Here is a 26,609-nt window from a genome sequence, read left to right on the forward strand (position 1 = left end):
ACCACCTTAGGGCAGTGTTTCTCAACCTGGGGGTCAGGACCCCTGTGGGGGTTGTGAGGGGGTGTCAGAGGGGTCGCCAAAGACCATCAGAAAACACAGTATTTTCTGTTGGTCATGGGGGTTCTGTGTAGGAAGCCTGGCCCAATTCTATTATTTGATCCAGATCCATCATTGTTTGAGTTTTGCTCTTTGATTACTTTTTTATTGTAGGTGAACTATAAATCTTGGAGCCCCCAGTGGCGCAGTGGGTTAAACTGTTGACTGCTAAAACTTGTTGACTGAAAGGTTGCAGGTTTGAATCTGGGGAGTGGCGTGCGCTTCCACTGTCAGCCCCAGCTTCTGCCAACCTAGAAGTTCAAAAACATTCAATTTTTTTTTTGGTCATGTCAGGAGTGACTCCTGGTGTGAGAGAATTGGCCGTCTGCAAGGACGTTGCCCAGGGGACGCCTGGATGATTTGATGTTTTTATCATCCTTGTGGGAGGCTTCTCTCATGTCCCCGCACGAGGAGCTGGAGCTGATAGAGGGAGCTCATCTGCCTCTCCCCGGATTTGAACCTGCGACCTGTCGGTCTTCAGTCCTGTTGGCACAGGGGTTTAACCCACTGCGCCACCGGGGGCTCCATGCAAATGTGAGTAGATCAATAGGTACCACTCCAGCAGGAAGGTAACAGAATCAAAGAGTTGGAAGAGACCTCATGGGCCATCCAGTCCAACCCCCTGCCAAGAAGCAGGAATATTGCATTCAAATCACCCCTGACAGATGGCCATCCAGCCTGTGCTTAAAAGCTTCCAAAGAAGGAGCCTCCACCACACTCCAGGGCAGAGAGTTCCACTGCTGAACAGCTCTCAGAGTCAGGTAGTTCTTCCTCGTGTTCAGATGGAATCTCCTCTCTTGTAGTTTGAAGCCATTGTTTCTTGTAACGGTGCTCCTTGCAGTCATGCCGACCACATGACCTTGGAGGTGTCTATGGACAACACCGGCTCTTCGGCTTAGAAATGGAAATGAGCACCAATCCCCAGAGTTAGACATGACTGGACTTAATGTCAGGGGAAAATCTTTACCTTTACTTATAAATCCCAGCAACTACAATTCCCAAATGTCAAGGTCTATTTCCCCCCAAACTATCATCATTCAAGTTTGAGTGTATCTGGTATTTGTACCAAATTTGGTCCAGTGAATGAAAATACATCCTGCATATCAGATATTTACATTGCAATTCATAACTGTAGCAAAACGAGAGTTACGAAGTAGCAACAAAAATAATGTGATGGTTGGGGGTCACCACACCATGAGGAACTGTATCAAGGGGTCGTGGCATGAGGAAGGTTGAGGACCCCTGCCTTAGGGGGAAGGAGGGAGGCGGGCCTTAGGCCTCAAAGCCGCCTCCTCCTCGCGTAGAGGGGAAGGGCCGCCGCGTGTGAGGTAAACAACCCCGCCTCGTTGTGACGCTCCTGCGAGGGAGAGGAAAGGCCCGCCCTCCGGCCTCCCTGCCCGCCCTGCCCTTGGGAAGAGCCAGGCCCCTCCGGGGAAGGAAGGCAAGCAAGCAAGCAGGCAGGCAGCCATGAAGCCCAGCAAGGAGGCCGGAGCCGCGGACCCTTGGAAGGAGTGCCTGGAGGCGGCCGTGGAGCTAGCGCGGAAGGCGGGCAAGGTGAGCCGGGCCCTCGCTCCCTCGCCCTCGTGGGAGCCGCACTCAGGAGTTGGCGCGCTTTAGCACCGCCTCAACTGCCCCCACAGCGAGGCTCAGGAATGCTGGGTGCTGTGCTCTTGGCAGAGAAGGTGCAAGACCTTGCCCGGCTTCCCTCTTCTCATGGCTTCAGCCTGGGCAGCTCAATGTGGGGCTGAGCTGCATTCATTTTGCACAAAATAAATGTCCTCCCTTGGGCCCTCCCTCCAGGTGTTTTGGACTACAACTCCCACCATTCCTAACAGCCGGTAGGCTGTTAGGAATGGTGGGAGTTGTAGTCCAAAACACCTGGAGGGAGGGCCCAAGTTGGCCCATGTCTGATATACAGGCATGGGCCAACTTGGGCCCCTCCAAATGTTTGGACTACAACTCCCACCATTCCTAACAGCCTCAAGCCCCTTCCTTTTTCCTTTTTCCTTTTCCGCTTAAGCAGCTGAGGGGGGAAAGGAAGGGGCCTGAGGCTGTTAGGAATAGTAGTACTAAACTGCATTAATTCTGCAGTGCAGACCAGGCATGGGCCAACTTGGACCCTGCCTCCAGGTGTTTTGGACTTCAACTCCCACCATTCCTAACAGCCGGTAGGCTGTTAGGAATGGTGGGAGTTGAAGTCCAAAACACCTGGAGGCAGGGTCCAAGTTGGCCCATGCCTGGTCTGCACAGTAGAATTAATGCAGTTTGGTACTACTTTGCCAGAACTCAAATGCTAAGGAATCAGAGCAGTCGTAGTTTGCTTTGGCTTCTACACTCTTGGATATCAACAAGGTTGGCGTCAACACTCTTAGTTTGGCATCCATTTATTTATTTATTTATTTACAGTATTTCTATCCCGCCTTTCTCAGCCCAAAGACGACTTACAATTGGCAGCGGTTTGATGCCACAACATTAATAAATACCATTAAAATATTTAACAGAACATAATAAAAATACATATAAAACCATTCAAACTATAATCATCAATGTCTTCCCGTTAAACTCATTTTCCATTAGCATCGTATAAGCTGTTCCGAGTTCACTCTTCCATAGTACCGTGTTTATCTATTATAGTGTGTATATCCACAGGCTTGTTTGAAGAGCCAGGTTTTTACTTTTTTTCCGGAAAGTCAGGCTGGAGGGGGCCAATCTAACTCTTGGACTAACTCATCAACACTCTTGGACTTCAACAAGGTACAAATCCTATGGTTTTGCAGCTTTGAGTCCAGTCAAAGCAGTGTCAAACTGGATTAATTTTGCAATATAGATGCACTATAAGTCTGTCCAGGAGATTTTTTATGTCAAAGTAAGCCTGAGTTGTCCTATGTAAGGAGAGTGGAGAGGGATAGGAAAGAGGGAACATGTACATGGTACTTTTCATAAAAAACTGAGAAATAAAACTGGATTAAAAGAGCAAAAGGTGAACGGATTCGGTTTGATCTGGTCAAAGGAACTGGTAAAGGACAAAGCCTCTTCTGAGCGTCTGACTCAAGGCGCTCTATTTCAGAATGTCTTGAAAATCATAAAGGAAATATTCTGAAAAGATGTGCTGTTTACTTTTTAAAATACAGGTCAAATATCCCTTCTTGGAAAAGTGTGGAGCCATAAGTGTTTTGGATTTATTTTTGGAATACCTTTATTTGCATATACGTACATAGTGAGATACCTTGGAATAGGACCCAAGTCTAAACATGAAATGTCACTTCTGTTTCACATTCACTGGTACACATAGCCTGAAGGCAATTTTATACAGTATTTTAAATCATGTAGTGCTTGAAACAAAAGTTTGTTTACAAGTACCATCAGAAAGCAGAGATGTTACTATATTTCAAGTGGGCAGTTTTGGATTTTGGAGTGTTATGATTTGTGGAATTCCCAAGATGTATTTTGGATTTCCAGATAAGGGATGGTCGAGCTGCAGTTCAGATTTCCAGTAAACCTGTATCACTATTTAGTTACGGTACTATTATTTCAAAAACTCAAGTGCAGTTTAGGCAACATTCTGCCATGCTGACTTCACAGGACTGAATGTCTTCACACATTTTTGGTTGCCGTAGCTGCAGAAATAGGAAATGACCTTTTTAGTTGTGGAAGGACATAGGATGAGAGAGACTAAAGTGAGCACAAAAGAGGTTCATTTTCTAGTGATTGACATTAAGAAAAAGCATTTATTATCAGTCTTGTGTGCTTATCTAAGTGCAGAAGTGTACGAATTAAATTGACCCCATAGAATTACAATATGTTTATTTAAAATATCATTGAAACTTTGAGAGTTGTAGTTTTACAGGGTACTGCTATTTAGCCTTCTCTGCCAAAGAGTGCTGGTGCCTCACCAAACTGCAGCTTCCAAGAATTCATAGCATTGAGCCATGGCAATTCAAGTGGTTTCAAACTGCATTCCTCAAATATGTATATTATGTCCTCATTACTGTACATTTATTATTTTACTCTGTTATTATTATTATTATTACGTTTATTATTTTACTCTATTTTTATTATTGCATTTATTTTACTCTTATTGTTACTATTACATTTACATTGTTTTACTCTTATCATTTTTATTACATTTATTATTTTACTCTATTATTATTTGATACACAACAAGTTTAGTACACAGCAAAAAAAAGCTCACTATGCTGGCTTTTGTATTGGATCACACATTGGATTATTATTATTGCATTTATTATTATACTCTAATATTTTTATTAAATTTCCATTATTTTACTCTATTGCTATTATTTTTATTGCATTTCTTATTTTACTCTATTATTATTGGAAGGATACATAAGAAGGTTAGAATAATGATTTAATCAGAGTTGGACAGTCTTATCTTAAATTACAGTTTTATGTAAATATTCAAAAACATTTAACCTACTGATGCCTTAATTAATGTAATTGTATTGGTATCTATCTTTATTTTGAAATTTACCAACAGCTGCTGCGTTTCCTACCCTTGGCTTATACTCGAGTCAATACTTTTTCCCAGTTTTTTGTGGTAGAATTAGGTTCTTCGGCTTATATTCAGGTCGGCTTATACTCGAGTATGTACGGTAATACCTTACCAGTTGTACATGTTGTTGTGCTTTATAGGAACAAAATCCTAAAGACCAAATGCACATTTACTTGAAATTCTCAGTCCATGCAAACCTGTGTTTACTGGCTTCCTTAGCTATATTTTTATTTATTTTGTATCCTCTCTCTCAAAACTGAAACACAAGGCAACTCAGAAAACAATTAGCTGTCAAAGTGAGAAAAACACAGGAAGTTATTATTAAAAAAAAGAAAAAAGAAAGCCATTGCTTGTTGTGGCTATGTAGCCACTTTGAGTCTGTATATTGAAAGAAAGCGAAGATAAATATATATAACTATTATGGGACTGCATAGCTGAGGGTCCTCTACACTGTAGAATGAACGTTTGACACCACTTTAATTGCCATGGCTTAATAGTATGGAATCACTGGAATTGCAGCTTGATGAGACACCAGTGCTCTTTGGCAGAGGAGACTAAAGACCAAATAAAGCTCCCACAATAATATAGCATTGAGCATTGGTAGCTAAAGTAGTATCAAACTGCTTTAATTCTACAGTGTAGGTGTACCCTTCCTTATTCATTCCTCAGTATCTCCAAATGAGCATGTGGGTATATTTTTATTTAGCATAAGGATTAAAACACATTTAAATAACAGAGTTTTGTTACTGCCGAATATGAGTGACCTTTATTCCTTGTGCTTCATAATAGGTCCCTAAGAGGCAAAATTCTGAATTTCTCTTAGGGGCCTAAGAATATAAGGATGTATTTTTCAGGCTCTATGGGGGTTGGTATATTCCTTTCCTTCTTCTGCAGAGCTTGAAGTAAACCCCTCAAGCCATTTCACATGGCTATACTGTCCTTTCCAGTAAGACTCATCTAGCTACATCCCCAGATGCATACATAGTAGATACAGTAGCACTGAGATCCACAAAGATCCTCCAAGTAATCTTAAGAACTTCTCTCATCATTGTGCATTTGACTATGATGAAGCTGCTGAAGACCTCTAAGATTTTGTTTTCCTGCTGCAAAGCATGGGATGGTCATGCTGGGGCCTTCAGAGGCATTTCTATAAGTTGAGGTTGAGGCTATATGGCTTAATATAACCCATGCAGATATTTATGACTCTGAGGGAGTGTAGCCTTGTAATCATTATCTCTCCTCTGAATTCACTTCAAAAATATCATATTTCTACCAACATACCTTTAAGAAAACATCAATATTATGATGGTATTTCTTAATAACATATATTGTCTTTTTTAAAATGTTGAAAGAGAATTAGATTAAAATGACATTATTTTATCAATGGAAAGGGAGGAGCAGAAATCAAAGAAAGGAAAACTTGTCTATTTTTTTGTTCCCTTGACATTTACCTCAATTTCTGAATAGCTTCTTGTCCATTATTGTTATTTTTATGTCTTATGTAACTTCACATCCAGTTGCAATGGCAAGCCTGAGTGTTTGTCCTAAGCGTATTAAATACTTTAAACTATTATTTCACACTTGTTATATACGTGGGGAACCAAATGCTGCACCTGTCAAAGAAAAAGGACCTAATTCAAAGGAAATTCCTTTGCTTTCAAGGGAAACGGTTACCTCCTTCAACAACACTGTAGCTTCCCTAGCTTCACAGTCAGGCTCTAGTCTTGAATAAAACTAAAGCATCCAGACCCATAAAGGTTTTCTTTAAAATGTGCAAATCTCCCACTTAATCTGGGTCAGATCTGTTGCAAAGAGCATGGGTTTTATCCCAAAGAGTCTCACATACTGCAAAACCCTTTTTAAAAGAAAAGGGTCAGCTGAAACTGGAAGTCCCTTCTAGTCATGTTGGGTGCACAGTTGCTGCCTGTTGAAGGCAAATGCAGGATTGAAAAATGCAGTTACCCACCTTTATCTTTCAGGAAAGGTCTCCAATATCACATATAAATGCCAAAGTGAGATCCCTGTTTCACAGTAGTATCTGGTCTAATGTCACAGCGATAAGAAGAGAAAATAAACACGTGATTCTATTGTGTTCCATATACCTTCTCCTCTTAACTTTTGGTAAATATGGCTCCAGTGATAAACTGTATTCACCTATTTCTGAATTTAGTGTGTAAATTTGAAGCATCATGAGGATGTTGGAAAGGCTTGAAGAGAAAATAATCTGACTTCCATCATACTGAAACTTGAAATGATAAAAAGTCAATGGAGTTGAAGAACATTAATATTAAAAGAGTAGATCAGTGGCCAACTAACCTGGTGTTCTTGATATTAGCTGAATATTATAAGAGTTGTAGTCTAAAATATCTGGAGGGCATCAGGTTGGGGAAGGCTGCATTACACTTTATATGTTGATACAAAAATAAGCCAATAGAAATACAGATGTAATACGTCAGCCCTCCATATTTGCTGGTTGGGCGCAGAGGAACTCTATAAAAGTTTTAAAAACCTCAAATAAAGAAAATGCTATTTTTTTAATTGAGGAATTTTTTTGGTCATCTAACTATGGTCAGCTTCTGCATGACTGGAGGAAGTTGACTATAGTGTCATACTAGATGACCTAGAGTTTCCTAGAGAGGCTATTTTAAATCAAACTGTGAAACAGTTAAATCCACAAAAGAAGATTTCACTGTTTCAAATGCCAGCATTTATCTTATCAGAACTGTATACGGGTGCAACTGGGAACTGTATTTTTCTCTATATGTTTGTCATATAGAACGAGGAGAGGTAGGTAAGAAATTGTTTTATTATGATATATGTGAGCTGAAAGTTCTATCTGTTCTTGGTTTTAAGGGATGTAGGAATGCTTTGTAAAGTAATATCTGATGTACTCTTTCTAGATCATTAAGAACGCTCTCACTGAGGAAAAGAAGGTGTCCACCAAAACCTCTGCAGCAGATCTTGTGACAGAAACGGATCACTTCGTGGAAAACTTAATTGTTTCTGCTCTGAAAGAGAAGTTTCCCTCTCACAAGTATGTTATCCTTATAGAATTAATGTTTTGCTCTGGGATTCTGTGAATATAGAAGTTCAAGTAATGTCAGTAGTAGCAAGGCTGCCTCATGCATTGTATGTATGAATGGAGCATATGGTTGTCCCATAGGGCACAATATTTTGTGAAATGGGATTGGCTGGAGCTTGTTATCAATTGTACATTTGGTGCCAGATGTGCTTAAATTATAATATCCTGCATAAATGCAATGGAGAAAAACCTCTATTTGGTTATGTTCGGCAGTGGAATATGCTCTTTGAGGGTGTGGTGGAGTCTTCTTCTTTGGAGGTTTTTGATCAGAATCTGGATAGCCATCTGTTGGGGGTGTTTTGTTTGTACTTTTCTTGCATGGTGGAAGAAAATCAAACTACTAGTTATATTTATATTTCTTTCCTGTTGTGAATCTATTTTATAATAGTCCTGTGAAGTGTATTTGACTTGGATATAGGTTGCAACATTGATGTAATTTAGACACCCTTTTAACTGCAGTGTCTCAATTCTGTGGAATCTTGGGAGCTGTAGTTTGCAGCAATCTTTGGCAGAGAAAGCTAAAACTAGAACTTCCTGGATTCTATAGCATTGAAGCAGAAACCAAATTCTTTGTGTGACCCCAACATTGAGCTAAGGCAGTGGTTCTCAACCTGTGGGTCCCCAGGTGTTTTGGCCTACAACTCCCAGAAATCCCAGACAGTTTACCAGCAGTTAGGATTTCTGGGAGTTGAAGGCCAAAAACATCTGGGGACCCCAGGTTGAGAACCACTGAGCTCAGGGGGTCTCCATTTGGGGTTGGAACCACAATTTAAGAAGTTGTGCCCTTAAGGACCTAGCAAATTCCCAGAATTTTTTATGTTTTCCAGGGTGACTCTATAGTAATGTCTGGCAGAAGTTCTCGATTTCAATAGGGTTTGCTACTATCCTGTTTCCTGTTTCTACAATAAGTTCAGGAACATACCTCCTGCAGACTGGTTAATTTTGAGACATGAGAAACAGTCACTCATTTTCCCAAATGGATGACAATATTGATCTTTGTAGTTTGGATATTATATAATTGTTTAGGATTTAGAAGTATCTCTCTCTCTCTTTCCTCCTCCTCCTGCATGCCAATGGAGAATCTGTTTCAAACAGTAGGGAAGCATTTGGACTGGTACAATATGGAGTCAGTTGACAATTATGTGTTGGGGTTTTTTAATGCTCCAGACTCTGTCTTCTGAAATCCAGATTAGATTTCCCCTTAGTGAAATGAATATCGTGGTTTCTGCCTGTTCTTAGCTGACATCTGTTCACATAATACTAAGAGACACAACCCCAGAAAATGTGATGTGATAGGGATTCTCAGCTAAAATGTTTATAGTCTGTTGACATACAGATTTAACAGAGCACATATTGGGATGAAACAATACATTGCCCATTATTGATCATCATGCTGAGCTTAATGTTTGCCTAAAATTGATACTGTATTGCCCATACTGCAATACTGTGTTGAATAAAATTTATTTCCCATTTTAATAGCATTCATACAGAAATACTGTAAGAGTACAAGGCAAATTCAAAAATGATTTCAGTGTAAATGCCCTTATCCTTGAAAACCTATAGATGAGAATAAGCATTATGAAAACAAATACTTGGAATACATCCCAAAATGAGCATTTTGGCCTGTCTTCAATTTATGTGCTTCTGGATTGTTACTCAAAGAGGGGGGTCTCCAGCATGGTGAGAGGAAGAAGCTTTCACATCATAAAATATGGGTAAAAATCCTATTGAATGACTTTCAAAAACACTTCATGTTTGGAGAAATGCCTCTAGAACATGGCTCTATAGCCCGAAAAAACCCACAAGAACCTACTTCATGTTTTGCCTCTCTGAAGTCAAATGTCACAAGGAACAGCTAGAGTGATGCCAGTACAAAAATGTGTCTGCCTCCAGTGAAATTCCAATTTGAATGTTCTCATTCATGGTGTAAATGTGCATTACTTAACAGGTTTATTGCCGAAGAAGCTACTGCTGCTGGTTCACAGTGCATCCTCAATGACAGTCCTACCTGGATCATTGATCCTGTTGATGGCACCTGTAATTTTGTTCATCGGTAAATATAAAGACAGTGAGCCTAGTTCTTTTTCTCTCTTCTCCTACTGTGTGGTGTTCTTGTTTGAAGATTTCTTTCTGTGTCTGATGTCTCCAAATAAGGCTGGCTTAAATGCTAGCTGAGTTTCTTTTACATCTGTCAAGGTCAGAAGTATTTTCCTTCTTTAAATGTACATTTTTCCTGACTCTTTCAAAACTTCTAGTCATCTATAATTTTGGTCAATTGAGGGGTGCAGCAACATACTGTGGATCTGACAAAAATGGACCCTGGTCTGCTTACAGTTCCTCTTATTCAAAAGATGACACTCTTCACTGCTCTTTTTTTTTCCAATTTATTGAAAGTGTTTATCTTCCAAAGTATTTACTCTTTACTCTTCCTTTTCTAAGAAAAAGTTATGCCCATAACACTAGCCAACACACATTTTGGTGCCTCAAATGTTAGCCCTGTTTCTGGGTGTATGCGACCTGCTGATTCCAAAAATAGCAGCAGTTTTCCCCTATCAGATCTAGTTTTTGAGATACAGAACATATGCCATATACCATTCTACATAATAATATAAGAAACTAGAGCTGATATGGTCTATCCAATGCAATTTTCTGAATCAGCATCCCAAATAACCCCAGGAACAGGCTTAAAAACCAAGACACCAAGAAAAGATTTTTTTTTTTTGGTTTGACTGTTTAAACATCAATATTATTGATAATGATAACACTATGTAGCAAAATTTGAAAAAAAATCTGTTCATGTTTTTAAAGTGTTATTTCCTGTTTATTTGTGTGGTACTTACCAGAAACTTCATTTTTGTGGCTGCCACAAATTATGTTGAATTGGTTGAGGCTTTATCAGATATTCATTGTGTTGCAGGATGTCTTGGAAAAACAAAGTTTTTGCAGTTTAATAAACCTTTTCCATGATTTTATGATAGAACAAATTAGGAATTGACATTTATAACCCAGGGACAAAAATCAATTGTGTTACATAGTGTAATCACTAATCATTCTGAAAATGATAGTAATATTTTCCTTATGATGGTAGCAAAGCCTTCATTAACTTAGAACTTCATTCCAGTTTGTAAGTTACTTTGCTGTCACGAAATATAAGTTTGAGCCTGTTGTTCGTAATAACATAGACATTCTTTTACTGTACAGGTTCTAGCATGTTGAAATTGTAGAAAAACTGACTTTTAAATATTTTGAGGAGGAAATTCTTGAGACTCGTCTACCTTGTAAATAATTCTTACTTTGCCATGTCTGGAAGTTGGATTGAGCTCTGAACTTCATTCTAGAAGATCAAATGCCACATCCTTTAATCTCTTCACAGCATAACCTCGTTACTCACTGGTTCTACTCTTAGTCTCCATTACTTGCACATCATCCCAAGATTTAAGAGAATGGAAAGGCACTTTCTGAACCAAGGCAGAATTTGACATTTCTTCCATGCTTCAGTGGAAAAGCACTGCTGAACTGACCCATGGAACCACTTTCTAAAATTAATAATGTGTTTTAAAATTTAAAAAAAGCATTCATTTAAAAATATGTAATATTTTTGGCCAAGAATCATCACTGTCATATTGCTGGAAAGTGATTCTGTTTTAAAGTGTATTAAACAGATGCAACTGATTTTATTTATACAGATTTCCGACTGTAGCTGTTAGTATTGGATTTGCTGTTAACAAAGAGGTAAAACATAATGTTCTGTGCGTTGGTCTGTAACGCTTTGGCTGAATATATAGGAATAAATGGCCCATTATATAGGAATCTGGCTAATAAAATCTAAATGTTATGGACACAAATTAGAGAAAACCGTTAAAGGTGTTTGTCCTTCCAATTGGGAAAATCTAATTTTGATTTGCATGCTTTGGTAAGTTTTGTATGATACTCAAGCCAATTATTCCATGAGCAATTTTATTATGAGCTTCCATAAATGTCTGAATATCTTTGCTGAGAAGATTAAATCTAAAACTAAATATTTTGCCACTGTTGCCAGTCATATCAGTACAGTGAAGAAAACCTGTTTTCTGGATTTCTAATAATGAATGTAATTAGGAGCCATAGTATACCTGTATAAGGAGATAGAGCAATTCAGCTATTTACATGTTATGTAATATATTAAATTGAAGGTCTAGAGTAATTATTATAAATAATAGACTCTACTTGAATGCTGTTAAGCAATATTAGTTGATTTATATTTATACATTGTCTAAAATTGCATTCATGTTACTTTTCTTTTCTTAAAACCCTAAAGCTTGAATTTGGTGTAATTTATCACTGCACTGAAGAACGGTTATACACTGGTAGAAGAGGTCAAGGGGCATATTGTAATGACAAAAGGCTACAGGTATCGAAAGTGACAGGTTAGTTTATACGTTGTAAGCACTCTAAAATAAATGCTTCAAATGTTATAATTGCACAGAATTGATGCTATTTCCCAAGTAATTAATGTGCCATCTGTGTAACTCTTGCTCATTTTTATCCCATGTTTTAAACTATTTATTTAGTTTAAACTTTGTTTACAAGGAACTTTTAAAAATCGCTGTAAAATGGGATGCAACAGAACTGATGATTGCTGCCTACACTTCTATTTGGGATGACTCTATAGTGAAATATTACTAACATTTAAAATGTTACAATTGAGGGTGATCTAAAGATTTAGGTCAAACTACTTGAAAAGCTTATTTTGGGTAGTAAGCTTATTGTAAGGAAATCAACTTTAAAAGCCTCCATTCCATATTGGGGCACATATGAAGCAGCCCTGATTTCATAGTGGAATGGGTCTGATAGTCTGAGTTGATGCCATGAGTTGAAGGCAGAGATAATGAATACCTGTATGTGGCTCTTCAGACATTGTTGAATTGTAGCTCCTATATTCCTCACATTGGCTGGAAGATTAGTTATGGGTAAACTGCTGAGCTACTGAACTTGCTGACCGGAAGGTTGGCGGTTAAAATCCACGGGACGGAGTGTGCTCCCATTGTTAACACAAGCTTCTGCCAACCTAGAAGTTCGAAAACATGCAAATGTGAGTAGATCAATAGATATCGCTTCTGCAGGAAGGTAACAGCGCTCCATGCGGTCATACTGGCCACATGATGTTGGAGGTGTCTACGAACAATGCCAGCTCTTCGGCTTAGAAAGAGAAATGAGCACCACCCCCTAGGGTTAGACAGAACTAGACTTAATTTAATGTTAATTTAATTTAAGATTTACCTTTACTTAATGTTCAAATGTTTTTACAACATCCTGATGATACAAAATGAAAGCAGAGGAATTCCCAAAAAAATTCAGTACAATTAGTTAGTCCTAGGATAGAACACATAGTAAGGGGATTACTTGTTGAAGTATTGCATGGCCTCGTGCTTCTTTCTCAATGAACATAAATTATACTGGCTATCACAGATTTTGGTGCCTCAGATGTTAGACCTGTTCCTGGTTATATTTGACCTGCTGATTCCAAAAATGGCACCAGTTTCCCCCATCAGATCTAGTTTTTTGAAATACAGAATATATATGCCACCTACCAGTTGTCATAGAAAACCACGATAAACATGTCTAAGAAACTAGAGGGGATGCAGTCTATGCAATGCAATTTTCTGAATCATCACCTCAGGTAATCCCAGGAACAGAACAAAAACAAGAAACCAAGATTTCTTTTTGTTTGGCTTTGTTATTAATAAATTATATATATATTTAAATTTGCAGTTTAGTTTCAACACTGTCTTTTTCCTAATATATGTTAATATTATTATTAACAATAGCAACCTTCTACAAGACTCCTATACCAGTTATTTGTTATGTACATAATTGTGATTGCTTACTATATTGCATGTATCTATTGATATGCAGTTTTCCCTTAACTCTATGTTGTTTGTGGTTGTGGGAAGGACTGCAGACCATGTGACCAGATCTGGGACTGTTCAGACTGAGACTGCATTTTAGAAGCCAATTTGCATCAGAAGTAGTAAAGTACAGTTTAGTACAATATGCAGTTGGTAGTGTCAGTGTGCTGCAGTTAGTAGTCAGTCTGTATTGAGTCAGTGTTCAGTAATGTATTAGACTGAAGAGAGTGTTAGTCTGAATGCAACAAAGAAGAGACTAAAATAAAATGCTTTAGAGAACGTACTGTTTAAACTGTCAACCAATAAGAAATGTACCTATACAATACAAAACCTTATTACGGTCACTGACCAGCACAAAGTGGGGCAAGAAATGTGCCTGTATGCTGAATACATGAAGTTTGTAAGTAAATCAACTATGTTACTGTTAACAAAAACTACTTACTTTTGGTCTCTTGAGAGCATGATTTAAAAACCAATATATTTTATGGGAGAGTAGAGGTTTTTTTTGGGCAATTGAAATAACACTTCTGAAGATCAGCTATATATTTTGTCCATTGGCATATCTTTGTTCCTCACAATTCAGAGAGATAATTGGGTATATCAGTCTAACAACTGACAAGCCTAATTTGCCTTGCATGAATACTAGTGGGTATTTACCACTAAGAAGAAGATTCACTCAAACAAATATTTAACTCTTCTCAGGAAGATCGTACTTCACAAAAGGTTATGATTATTCCAAATAGTGTGAATGCAATTAATCTCCAAATGGGTCACGTTTCCAAAAGGCCATAGAGATTTCTGGTTTTCCAAAAGGTCATGCCTTTCCAAAACAGAAGTTGTAGATTAGGAGATAACAGTTGTTCAATATTGAATTGCTGCTATGACTAAGATTTGCTTCTGCATAAAGTGTAAAGAATGTAATGCTAAAGGTAGTTTCAAGATAAAAACTATTACCGTTTTGGAATTTAGAACTTACCAAGAATCAGCATTAAAAGATATATGTACGTGGAAACTGAGATGTACTATAAAAAACAAAATATGATTTGCAGTAGCATTTGGAAAAGATCTACTTTGAAAAACAGTTCCAATAATACATATCATCTATTTTATCTTACAGACATCTCAAAGGCCTTGATTTTAACAGAGATTGGCCCAAAGCGTGATCCTGACACTTTGAAAGTATTTCTTAGTAACATGGAGAGATTGCTCAGGGCCCAAGCTCACGGGTAAGATTTTCTTAATATTTCAGTAGTAATCCTTTTATCAACATTTTGGTGAAGGAGTAGTACACAGAAACATAATGAACACACACAAAGGTTTTGTAGGAATTGAGAACCAGAGTTTTTGCTGAACCAGACTACCCTGTTACCTGTACAAGGGGAAGTTCTTGTGCACCAAAGAAAATACTGCCTTTAAACTGTCTCCAGCTTTGCTATTAAGAAAGGAAGCTGCCCTCTTTTTTGCCTGGGATTTACGATAGTAACCAAGCATTCTTTTATAAAGTGAATGAGGAAGATACAAACTGTCCACTGCTGGCTTGGCATTCATTGCGAGATTACAAAGAACAGAAGTGTATTGGGTCAAAAAATTGAAAATGGGCAGATATTTTTCATAGTTCAGAATATATACTAGTTGGTGAATAGATACCAACCCATATTGATTGGAATCCTGATGGTTAGCCTAAATCAGGACTTTTTAAACTTTTCCCATCCGCAACTGCATTCCATCTGAGAAGTGTTTGTGCCCCTGGATATATTGGTATATATAAAGTGCCAGAAAATGCTAAAATGTTATTGACTGGAGCAGAGTGAAATATAACTCGTCATGATGCCACATGAATGTAAATATATATTGTATTTGTTTTTAAATTGCTCATTTTAAGGTGTTTTATATTTATTTATTTTCTTATTGGTTTGGAATTATGTATTTGGATTGTTTGTATGATTTTAATATGCTGGATATAAATAAATCTGGATATAAATTATTATTATTATTATTATTATTATTATTATTATTAAATAGGTTTAGAAACCAAACATTTGCTAAACAGGCAGATTTTTCTTTTTGTGGAGTACAGGTGGAGCCTTTTCTGCATGCTGTTCCTAACAGATTTGTGTAAATGGGTAGCATTTAGAAACTTTTTACAGTTGCCAAATTTTTGTGTGACCTGAACATTGAGCTAAGGGGACTTCATTAGAGATTGGTCCCACAGTTTAAGGCATAAATGAGAATAGACCCATTGAAACCATTATTGAATAGTCAATACATAGCTATATCCAGCTAATTTAATGTCTCTTTTCTAGTATTTTATTCTAACACTAGAAACTTAGACTATTAGTTTTCAAGCCTTTGTGCATGACTTGGGCGGGGATAGAATTCTGCTTTATCAGGAATGTTGTTCTTACATGTCTTTTGCCTGTCTCCCTTCCCTCCCCTTCCTTAATTTGTTACAGGGTGCGGGTGATTGGAAGTGCTACCTTAGCCCTCTGCCATCTAGCGTCTGGTGCTGCAGATGCTTATTACCAGTTTGGCTTGCACTGCTGGGATTTGGCAGCAGCTACTGTGATTATCCGAGAGGCAGGTGGTGTTGTGATAGATACGTCAGGTGAGCAGAAACATTTTTGTTAAGAAGAGTCACAGGATTTGTGTTTTTTTACATAATCTGGTTGGACTTTTTTCTGCTTTCTAATTCACAGAAGAAAATATAGGGTGGGACATAAAGATCTCCCATATTTTGAGGGGGCACTGTGAAGGTTGTAGTGGGAGTAGAGAGGTGGGATAGGTCTAATTCGGTAGATTAGGCTGTGTCATTTTGATTACTCATCATGAGTTGTGCCAGTGAACATTGGAGCTTTGTTCAAGCGTATTATGAGAACAACTGTTCTGTGATGATGATACAGAGAGCATTCTATATATGCTTTGTGCTTGGTCGAAATGCATCTGTACCAGATTGGAAAATGATTTTGCTATGGATTTCTAATCTTTGGGAAAACTGGATCCACACAAAAAAGAAAATTTCTGGCAGACCTAGGACTGTTAGAAGGTCAGAAAATGTGGAAGCAATGAGAGCATCCACTCAGCAATCTTCAAGGCATTCTGCTCATAAGCATGCCATGGTACTGGGGATATCAAGTCAGTTTGAGGAGGATTCTGCATGTATCCTTACAAAATAATTTGTCTAATATAATTTTTAAAACCCATTACAACAAAACTGTTTTTATGTACTTTTTATAAATATATACAATATTTTTCTCCATAACTTTGTTCATTTTTTAATATTCTTTGAAAATGTGGGAGTTCTTTATGTCTCACCCTGTCTTTGGAAGGAGCCTTCTTGTTGTTGGTTATTATTATTATTATTGCTATATTTATTTATATTCCTTTTTTTTTTAACAAAATGGGGTTCAGACTGGTACTCAAATCAGTTCCCTAACTATGATGGTGTTAAACAGTTCCTTTTAGCATATCAGGGTTATTTCCCTTTGGGGAGGTAAAGCAGAGTATAAAAATATATTAATTATTATTACTATTATTCAAGGAGGCTGATTCAAGAAGTTTCAGGAAAACTAAAGTTCCAAAGTCAGAGTTATATAGACCTGTGCAAACTGCCTCTACCCAATTTTCATATTTTGTTTGTCCCACTCGGACTTCCCAGCTTTCAGGAAAGTTTTTTTCTGGGCTACAATGGGCTTTAAAAAATGGGCCAGACTGTAGGATCCTGTTGTTCAAGCGAACTTATATAAAATACAAATGAACAATATAAGAAAGTTAATTGTGACTATAATTGTATAACACGTGCTGTCTCAATTTTACAAACAGTTGCTTTTTATTTCCATAGAAGGAAGGTGAACACTGCAATTATTTTTGCTACTTCATATACCCCAATGAAATCCAGCAGCTACATTTACTGACTTAATCAAGAAGTTACTTGATGCCTTGAGTACACAGAGAGGGAGAGTCTTGTATTACTTCTGAATCCAAGTTATATACAAACATATTTTGATAAAATCCCTCCTCTTTCCTAGGTGGTCCTCTAGACCTAATGTCATGCCGGGTCATTGCAGCAGGTACCCAGGAAATGGCTACATTTATAGCTCAGGAAATACAGACAATTCACTACAGGAGAGATGATGAGAATTGACAAGACTTGAATATTTCAGAAATCAACAGAAAACCTGCCATTTTGGAGCAATTTTCTCTTCCTTCAAGATGGATTGCCTATAGGGTAACTGGCTTAGTAGTGTGTTTTCCTGTACAGTCTATATAGCAAATGTATTAAGAAGAGGTTTTAATTGTGTTATAGGAAGGTGAAGGGAAACTTTTAATTTTTGTATGCCAACTGGTCCCCTTTTAGTAAGATTTTTTTTCCAGCTATTCTTTTTTTTCAATGTTGTAGATATCCCAGATTGAGTTGCTTAGTTACCTTTTTGAGACTGAAATAGAAATGGCATTTTTGTTACAAACCAGAAACAACCCTTTATTTTTGCAGAACTCAGGTAAACTAGTTTTTTGTCCCACAGCAAGGGACAAACAGTTTTAAAATGCGTGCCTAAATTACCCTCAGCTTAACCATACTTGAGAGAAAAAAATATTATTCTTGTCTAAAGTTAGAAGTACATTTATTGAAAATACCTTTAGATATTTACATTTATTTATATGGTACACGCAAGAGTGATAATGGTACATATCCTTGAATTGTGTATTGTCCTTGTGTAAATAATGACGCAAATGTTTTTAATGCTGATCAGAAGGTAAAAGGGGGCTATTTCCCCACAAAAAAATCTTGATTCTAGGAGCAAAACAAAATATTTGCAATTTTAATGATATCATCTGAAAAAAATCATGAGGAAGAGAAGGACAAAATGTAGGATGATAAACCTGATGAATTTCAAAGGTAGATCAGCAAGCATATTACGTTGGTAATAGGATCAGTAAAAAGTTTTTTTCTTCTCAAATTAAGTTACTGTATTCACAAAAGTGTGAGGGGAAAGCACAAGTAGATGCTTTACGTATTCTCAATGACGTTTCGTTCTATAAACGTATGTATTTTCCTGATTCAGTGTTTTACATCCAGATTTCAATGATGGACCATAGGGTTCATATCAGAAACAAAGGCGACCCCACTAGCCTGCCCACATCTATAACAGGATGCCAAAATTCACGAAGTACCATTCATTATTGTGGGTTAGATAGAATATTAGCAGAAAAGAGTCTTGCAGCTCTTTAAATAGTATTAAACTCATAATGGGAGATATATTTAAAGGACTGAAGAGGCTCATCTAACAAATACAGGCATACCTCAGCTAACAAAGCCTCTGAAAATGAAGCTCCTTTTTACAAAGTCTTCCTCTCTCCTCTCGGCCCCTCCCCTTTTCCTTCTCATCCTCTGAGTAGCTGGAATGTTTAGCAGCATTAGTACTTAGGGGATGGTGAAGAAGGGCTGGAGGAACAGTGCATTGTATTGTTTTGCAACAGTGTGCCAAATGCGATAATTGGGCAGTTCTCTAGATCTATGTGCTTCTCTTCCAGAAGCCAGGCAAATAGCAAAATCCCTTAGTGAGTATGCAGGAGCAGCAGTAAAGAGACAAAAGGGGAAAACAGATAACCAGGTCCGCCAAGCATGTTAAAAGCCATAGATTTATTGTGTGGAAATAATAAAGAAGATGGAGAATGGTAAAGGGGGGAAAAATAATCCCTCGATGCATTTCAGAAAAACCTTTCCGGTGGTCTTTAGAAATTTGCAAAACTTTTGTTTAGTTGTGCAACCCTTACTGGACCTCAGTGTTTCATTTCACACATACACATTGTCAATTGTGGATAAATTGTTTGCTGAAACACATTCAGCTGTTATACATTTTTATGTGATAAGAACCTATGCTTTCCATGTTATTTTTGCCTTTAGTGTCAGATTTTCTGTTAAAGATTTAATGCCTAGAAATGCATCTACTTCGTTATGTCATTAAAATGCCCTGCTTTGAGAGCTTTTCATTGCTGCTAGAGCCATGGGACCAGACCTTGCTTGGCCAATTGACATGTTTAGACTTAGTTGTGATAAATAGTCAAGATCTGGCTGGTCTGTAGAAGCTACGATGGGATATATGACTGAATGGTCATCTATTCCAAAAGACAGAAATCCCTCAATATAGAAAAGAAGCATGTCAAGAAAGGATTTTTAACCTGGTCTGTTCCTTTGAGATACCAGTTTTCCATCAATGTGGTGGATTATTCAATCAATAAACAAATATCTGCAGTTCCAACTTGTGCAGACAGGGAAATATTTCCCATCTTGTCTGGTGTTTGTATTCGTTCTCAGAATGACGTGAGCTACTGTTCTTCACAATAACTATAGGAGTTAAATGGTGCTGTTGATTTTCAATATCTACCCAGATATGAGGACATTAGCTCTAATGTAGCCTCTTGTTTGTGTCCACTTTTTTCCTAGGTCTCCTAGTTCTAAATGTAGTACTACTGAAACAAACAATACTTCAAATAAATATATAGTGTTTAGCAGTGGTTCTCATCCTATGGGTCCCCAGGTGTTTTGGCCTACAACTCCCAGAAATCCCAGCCAGTTTACCAGCTGTTAGGATTTCTGGGAGTTGAAGGCCAAAACATCTGGGGGCCCACAGGCCGAGAACCACTGCGCAAGAGTCTCGGACAGTTGGCATAATATGTAAACTTGGGACTAAATGCTTCCAAAGAAATACAGCCTCTTCCCTTTTAAATAGATAGAGTTGTATTTTCTAAGAGGTTCTTCCTGCTCTACTTGACAAGACAGGCATTCAGAGCCAAGAAAGATAAGAATATTGAAAGAGGTGATTTGGAGAAGGTCATAATGCTGCATGTTGTTTTGAACACTTTTATGTGTTAATTGAAAAAGTATTTTGCAAATACAAGGTTAGGGCATTGCTGGAATTAGTGGTGCTTCTGTAAGGTTCAGTAATCTTTGAAAAGCAGTGTTGTATTTGATTCACCATTCCATGTGGAAGTTATAATCATAATATTGTATTATAATTGTCTTACCAAAATTCAGCCCTATGACACGGGCACTGTCACTCATTGCTAACTATACTACAAAAATATCCAGGTGCCTATAAATTGCTTTGTTAGTCCTGTTCCACAGAGTAATACAGTGCGATGAATGTGTTAGCTTTGCGAAATGTCTCTTTTTCCTAAGTATTATTATTTGAGTGCTTAGGAAATGTGATGTCTCCAGACAGAAGTTAAAACTTCGAAGAAAGACACAAAGAATGTGTGCATTGAGCCAGCTATGCAGAAAGAGCCTAAAAGTATGTGTATATATTTATATATGCAAAAGACTGTCATCAGTTTCCTAAGCTGGTAACTTTTTTTGTTTTTAAAGGGATTTTTAAAGCCTTTGGTTTGGGTGCAGTTAGTGGGGTGAGGACAAACTCTAAACCTCATTGTGCCAATGCTTAAAAGCTCATGTCGTACTTGAACACTGATCCTTACTCATAATTGACCTTTTAGCTTAAAGGAATGCCATTTCCTTTGCTTCTGTTCCTTTGCCAGCTAGAGCAGGTGTGGGAAAACTTTGGCCCTCCAGGTGTTTGGACTTCAATTCCCACAATTAGGAATTGTGGGAGTTGAAGTCCAAAACACCTGGAGAGCCGAAGTTTGCCCATGCCTGAGATAGTGGGTAGCAGAATTTTAACAAATAGGAAATAGATCACAGTGTTTCCTATTATTGCAGCTGCTATGAAAAATCTGTGGCTGCTCAATTTCTTCTCTTTCTGTAGTCTGTAAGATATACACCCTTAGACGACAAAGCTAGTCGTTCCAACAGCTACGACACTAGAAGTTTTCAAACAAATGCTGTGCCAATAAACAATTACAATAGGATCATAAACTGTGATACACTGCTGTCGCACAAATATATAAAATTTCTGTACATTTAACTGATGCTTGCTTAATAGTATTTAGAATTTATACAGCACTTCAGAATGTCCAGAATTTAGCATTTATATAGCATTTACCATATGTTATCTTTAAAATGTGGTAAAAGTACTAACAGGAAGTCAGGTTCATTGCTGTATTGAAAATTGGGGTGCTGTGCTAAAGCTGTGAGAATATGACTTGTCTAATTGTTATTATTATGACTAAGGCCAACAAGGAAACTCACAGCAGAAGCTAAGGGCAAACTAGACATCCCTGACTGGTAACTCAATACAGGTTGAGTAGCACAGAGATATCTTAGAGATGGGACTCAGTTCCCAACATTAAATTCATGTATGTTTCATAAATACCTTATATGCATAGCTTGAAGGTAATTTTATACAATATTTTAAATAATTTTGTGCCTGAAACCAAGTTGGTGTACATCAGAAAGTGTATATCTCAGCCACTATGTGAACAAATTTGGATTGTGGAGCATCTGGGCAAATGATGTATCTAAAGATCAAGCAACATGTTTTATTATATACATCAAGGCTCAAAACAAATGTTTTATAATGGTTCATAAAGAAGTGTGGCGGTGCCAGTAGGAATTTGGGGAGGAAGTACAAGGCTTAGATATTAGTTTCACTGCAAATAAAAGATCTCACGCAACACAAGTAGCTACCAAACAGACATGAGGCTGGAGACTGAGGATATGAGCGAAAAAGTAGAAGTGTCACAACCACATAATAATATACTTTATTTTTATTCCTCCCTTCTCCCCCAGGGGACTCAGAGAGGATTACAGCATTTACATACATAGACATTCATGCCTTTTCATATACAGTGAGACACACAAACAAAAGCAGAGGCTTCTGCTTTCATTTCCGGCTTCTGGAGGCAGTTCTCATCTCTGGCTCTGGGGAGGTGCTTTTTCTATTTTCAAGCTGAGTAGCCTGTGTTGTCACATCCTGCTTGTGTGGCCAGCTAGATTGCTTGGAGTGTCTCTGCCTTTTCCTGCCAAAGTGGTACCTATTTATCTCCTCACATTTGCATGTTTTCAAACTGCAAGGTTGGCATGAGCTGGAGCTGACAGGTGGGAGCTCACCCTGTGTCACGGATTCGAACTGCCAACTGCAGATCTGCAGTTCAGCCAACCTTCAGGTCAGTAGTTCAGCAGCACAAGGGTTTAACTCAGTGGTTTTCAACCTGTGGGTCCCCAGATGTTTTGGCCTTCAACTCCCAGAAGTCCCAACAGCTTGTAAATTAGCTGAGATTTCTGGGAATTGTAGGCCAAAACACCTGGGGACCCACAAGTTGAGAACCCCTGGTTTAACCCATTGTGCCACCACAGCTTCAAATGGCAAAAGCAAGTGGCAAAAAGAGAGAGAGACTCCAAGTACAGATATTTCAAAATCCCCCGTAATACAGGACACTTTCTGGTCCCAGGCATTTCAAATAAATAATATCCAACCTGTAATCTTAGTAAATGTGTTATTATAATCAGTATGCATTTGCCATTTTTAAAGAATTTGGACTCTGATAGTGGGAAAATATATATCCACAGCACCAGTAATGGTGCTATAATTGTATAGTGTCAATGGGCCCCAGAGGACATAGGACTAAAGCTCCCAGTACACGACACCATTCGTCATGCTGGTTAGACCTGATGGGAGTTGGATTTTGATAATAAAAAACTTACAGGGCTACACAATTCACACCTCTGCTTTTCAGGAAAGCTTTCCCCTTGAAAACAATATAACACAAGGGATCGTGTAACCTGGATGCCACTCGTAGAAATGCGTTGTGCTGTTGTGCGGCATCAAGTATTTTGTATGTATGAAGTGTTCATATGCATGATAAGGAGTTTTTGTGTGTCTCTATGGCAACATAAAGAACTCTCCAAGTCTCAAGTGTCTGAATATTCTTTTAAAAACATCTTGGTTTACACTGTTTGTACATAAAAGTTTATGAACCTCTGTTTCATGTAAACAAATTGTCATTAGCTGTTTAAGAACTTGTGATCCAGGCATTTCTACCTCATAGGAGCCTATGAGGAATAACTAATGTGATACAGAAGAATTATTCTAATGCTGTTTACGGTGGTAAAAAGAATTATACCTCCATTGTTCAAAATTCTTAGAAATGTCAAATTAGTATTAAAGTGCTGTGTTATTCCAAGGACACTGATTTGCAGTTGATTCTGGAAATGTTGTCTAGACAAATGCATATTTTACCTTTGCCACTGCTATATGATACAATTACGATGGCCACTAGTTTTTAAAAACATGTATGAAAAAATTGTCTCATTCATTCATGGAAGGGCTGACATACTGAAAGTTACTAACTGCAAAAAAGTCTGTAATTTTGGGGTTTTCTTCTTCGATTTTCTTTTTTTTATCACATCCTGCTTGGTTTTTACAATTGCTTTCCAATTACAAGCAAGAAGGGGTCATTATTACTGTATTTTCTTTTGGTATTATTTTTTTCTAATTTTCTAAAGATTATCCATTCTGTCACTAATTGAGGTAGAACGTTGGATTGACCTTTGTTTTGATCTAGTGAGTCCATTCAAATCAGCAGCAGGTTGGACTGGATGTCCTTGCGGTCTCCTCCAACTCTGTTTGTCCGTCAGCAGAAATAGACAACCGTTGCTGTAGTACAGATTGTGTCTACATCACATTTCTTTTCTGAATGGTAATCTTTACTTTCATTAGGACTTTTAATTTGTGAACTTGTGTGCACAATGACAACCTTACAACGCAACCAAGAGCCTTTCATGTAAAGGGACTTTTGTTCTTTTTGTCAAAGGACATACACAATGCATAATTGGGGTCTCCCGTATCAAATGGTTACTGCTCAAAAGAAAACTGGAAAGCATCCTCTCTTGTGTGTTAATAGGCCTGAACCACAGCCATAGGATAGATACAGATGTGTATCCATTTGAGTGGAAAGACCACCAAAGTCTATTTGCCATGTCAGATGTATATAATCCTCTTTTGACTTGAGCTCAGGAGAGGAAAAAGTGTTTTCGCAAATATACAGCTCGAGCCAGCTGAACAAAGAGCAGCACATCTGACAACCCTTAAAGTACAGGGTGAGTTAAAAGTCACAAAGGGGTTTCAATATGTAATAACTCCTTAATTTTTGCTTTATTTACAGCACCATAATTTACAATACCATAGCATCATATGTGAATTGCCCCCTGGTGGCACAGCAGGTTAAACCACTGAGCTGCTGATCTTGCTGACCAAAAGGTTGGTGGTTTGAATCCGGGGAGCGGGGTGAGCTCCCGCTGTTAGGCCCATCTTCTGCCAACCTAGCAGCTCAAAACATGCAAATGTGAGTAGATCAATAGGTATCACTTTGGCGAGAAGGTAATGGTGCTTCATGCTGTCATGCTAGCCACATGAGCTTGGAGATGTTTATGGAAAACGCCAGCTCTTTGGCTTAGAAATGGAGATGAGCACTACCTCCCAGAGTTGGACATGACTAGACTTGATATATTCACACACACATACACACACAGAGGAAATACATTATGTACAAAAAATAAAATCTCACAAAATCATCCAATATCACAGCATCATATACAGTATATATATATATATATATATATATATATATAGGACCCCCTCTGACTTTTGGCCTACTCTTACATTTGAAAACCAACTCTATTATTTTAAAAAGATGAAAGAGAATCTGTATTTGTAAATGAAACACTTCTTTCAAAAAGTAGACTAAATGATAACGTTTTGGAATCGGAAGGTGAAAGGTTTTGCGTTCTGTTCGCTGGCACTACGTTGCCAAATATGTTGTAAAGTTTGTAGCTGGCAGCTGTGCTTGAGCTGTAAAATAAAGTCACCCTAAATTGAGATCTTGTATGTATTTTTTTTTTCACCCCAGGGTGTTTGAAAGGGGATGAAAGGGTGGCTATCATACTTTGAGAAGAATTAGAAAACTTCCTTACTAGCACCATGTTTTGGGAGGAAGCAAGGAAACAAGAGGGGTCTATTCAATTTTGCTACTAAGTAAGTTAATTTTCCTTAGTGCTACTAAGAACCTAACAACTATTGAAATAGAAGCTCAGTTAATTGCACCTAATGGGGCAGGATCCATGTCTCTTCTTGCAGTGCAAACATAAAAATGAGCACTATCAGTTTGTTTGGTTGTCTTTTTTGTTTGTTTATTTTTGCAAAACTAAAAGTTTTGTGGCAAGGCCAGAACATTCGGCTTTGGCTTCTCCAGACTAAAGAGCCTTTTCCCACATTTCTTGTTTCTCTTCTATATCTTTTTACAAACACTGAATGGGCTTTTATATGGGTTTGTTTCTGAAACTGATTTCTATTAGGAATTGGGTAGCCAGCATCTACCAGCTTAATGCAGTCTGTTGAATACATACTGAAGCACATCTGTTTTGGGTTCAAGGAACTCCAACGGGGCCATTGACATTGAGGAAGAATTTTGGAGAAGAGTTGTTTATGAGGAAGAAGAGACTGCATAGAAAATTAGAATAAAAACAGACATCAGTTATTTCCCCCCCCCCCCCCCCCCTATTGCTGTGGTTAGTGCTGATCTTTTACATGTCACTCTCTGGAATGTGGAGATGATTTGAGAAGCACAAAGTATCATGCCAAAATGTTCTTGGTTCAGAAAATAACCCAAACAGATCTTCCTCATAAAGCTCTGACATGATAGTGAATGAGAGATTGTTGCATCTACAGAGTAAAATTAATACAGTTTGACATCACTTTAATGGCTATGGTTCAGTGCTATGGGATCATAGGAGTTTTTACAGGTTTTTAACGTTCTCGGCCAAAGAGTGTTGGTGCCTCACAAAACTATAAATCCCAGGATTCAAAAGCATTGAGCTATGGCAGTTAAAGTGGCATCAAACAGAAGCTGCACTCTTACTCAGACCAAAGACAAAACTGGACATATTTACAAGCTTATCCCATCACAATGGCAGCATCAGCAAAAAAATCAGTTTTTCCTCTAATGCTGTATCTTACCAGTGTTATCCAGGGGAATCTACTGAAAGTAAGGTTACAAGATTTTTTAAAAAATACAAAGAATGAAAACAGGGATTTTAGCATAGGTATTACGTTATTTTTCCACATAATCACCATTCAGTTCA

General features: G+C 37.9%; 1 protein-coding gene across 1 annotated transcript; it reads left to right on the top strand.

Moving 5' to 3' along the window:
• The first annotated feature begins 1,424 nt into the window (after positions 1–1,424).
• On the top strand, positions 1,425–25,347 carry IMPA2 (inositol monophosphatase 2). Its single transcript, XM_060775026.2, has 8 exons — positions 1,425–1,650; positions 7,507–7,640; positions 9,637–9,741; positions 11,375–11,420; positions 11,986–12,094; positions 14,694–14,802; positions 16,030–16,181; positions 17,602–25,347. Exons 1-8 carry the CDS (start codon positions 1,564–1,566, stop codon positions 17,715–17,717), a joined length of 858 nt encoding a protein of 285 aa, XP_060631009.1. The 5' UTR covers positions 1,425–1,563; the 3' UTR covers positions 17,718–25,347.
• Positions 25,348–26,609: the final 1,262 nt, after the last annotated feature.

Source organism: Anolis sagrei, chromosome 4 (genome assembly GCF_037176765.1).
Source record: "Anolis sagrei isolate rAnoSag1 chromosome 4, rAnoSag1.mat, whole genome shotgun sequence".
In the NCBI taxonomy this organism is placed as follows: domain Eukaryota; kingdom Metazoa; phylum Chordata; class Lepidosauria; order Squamata; family Dactyloidae; genus Anolis; species Anolis sagrei.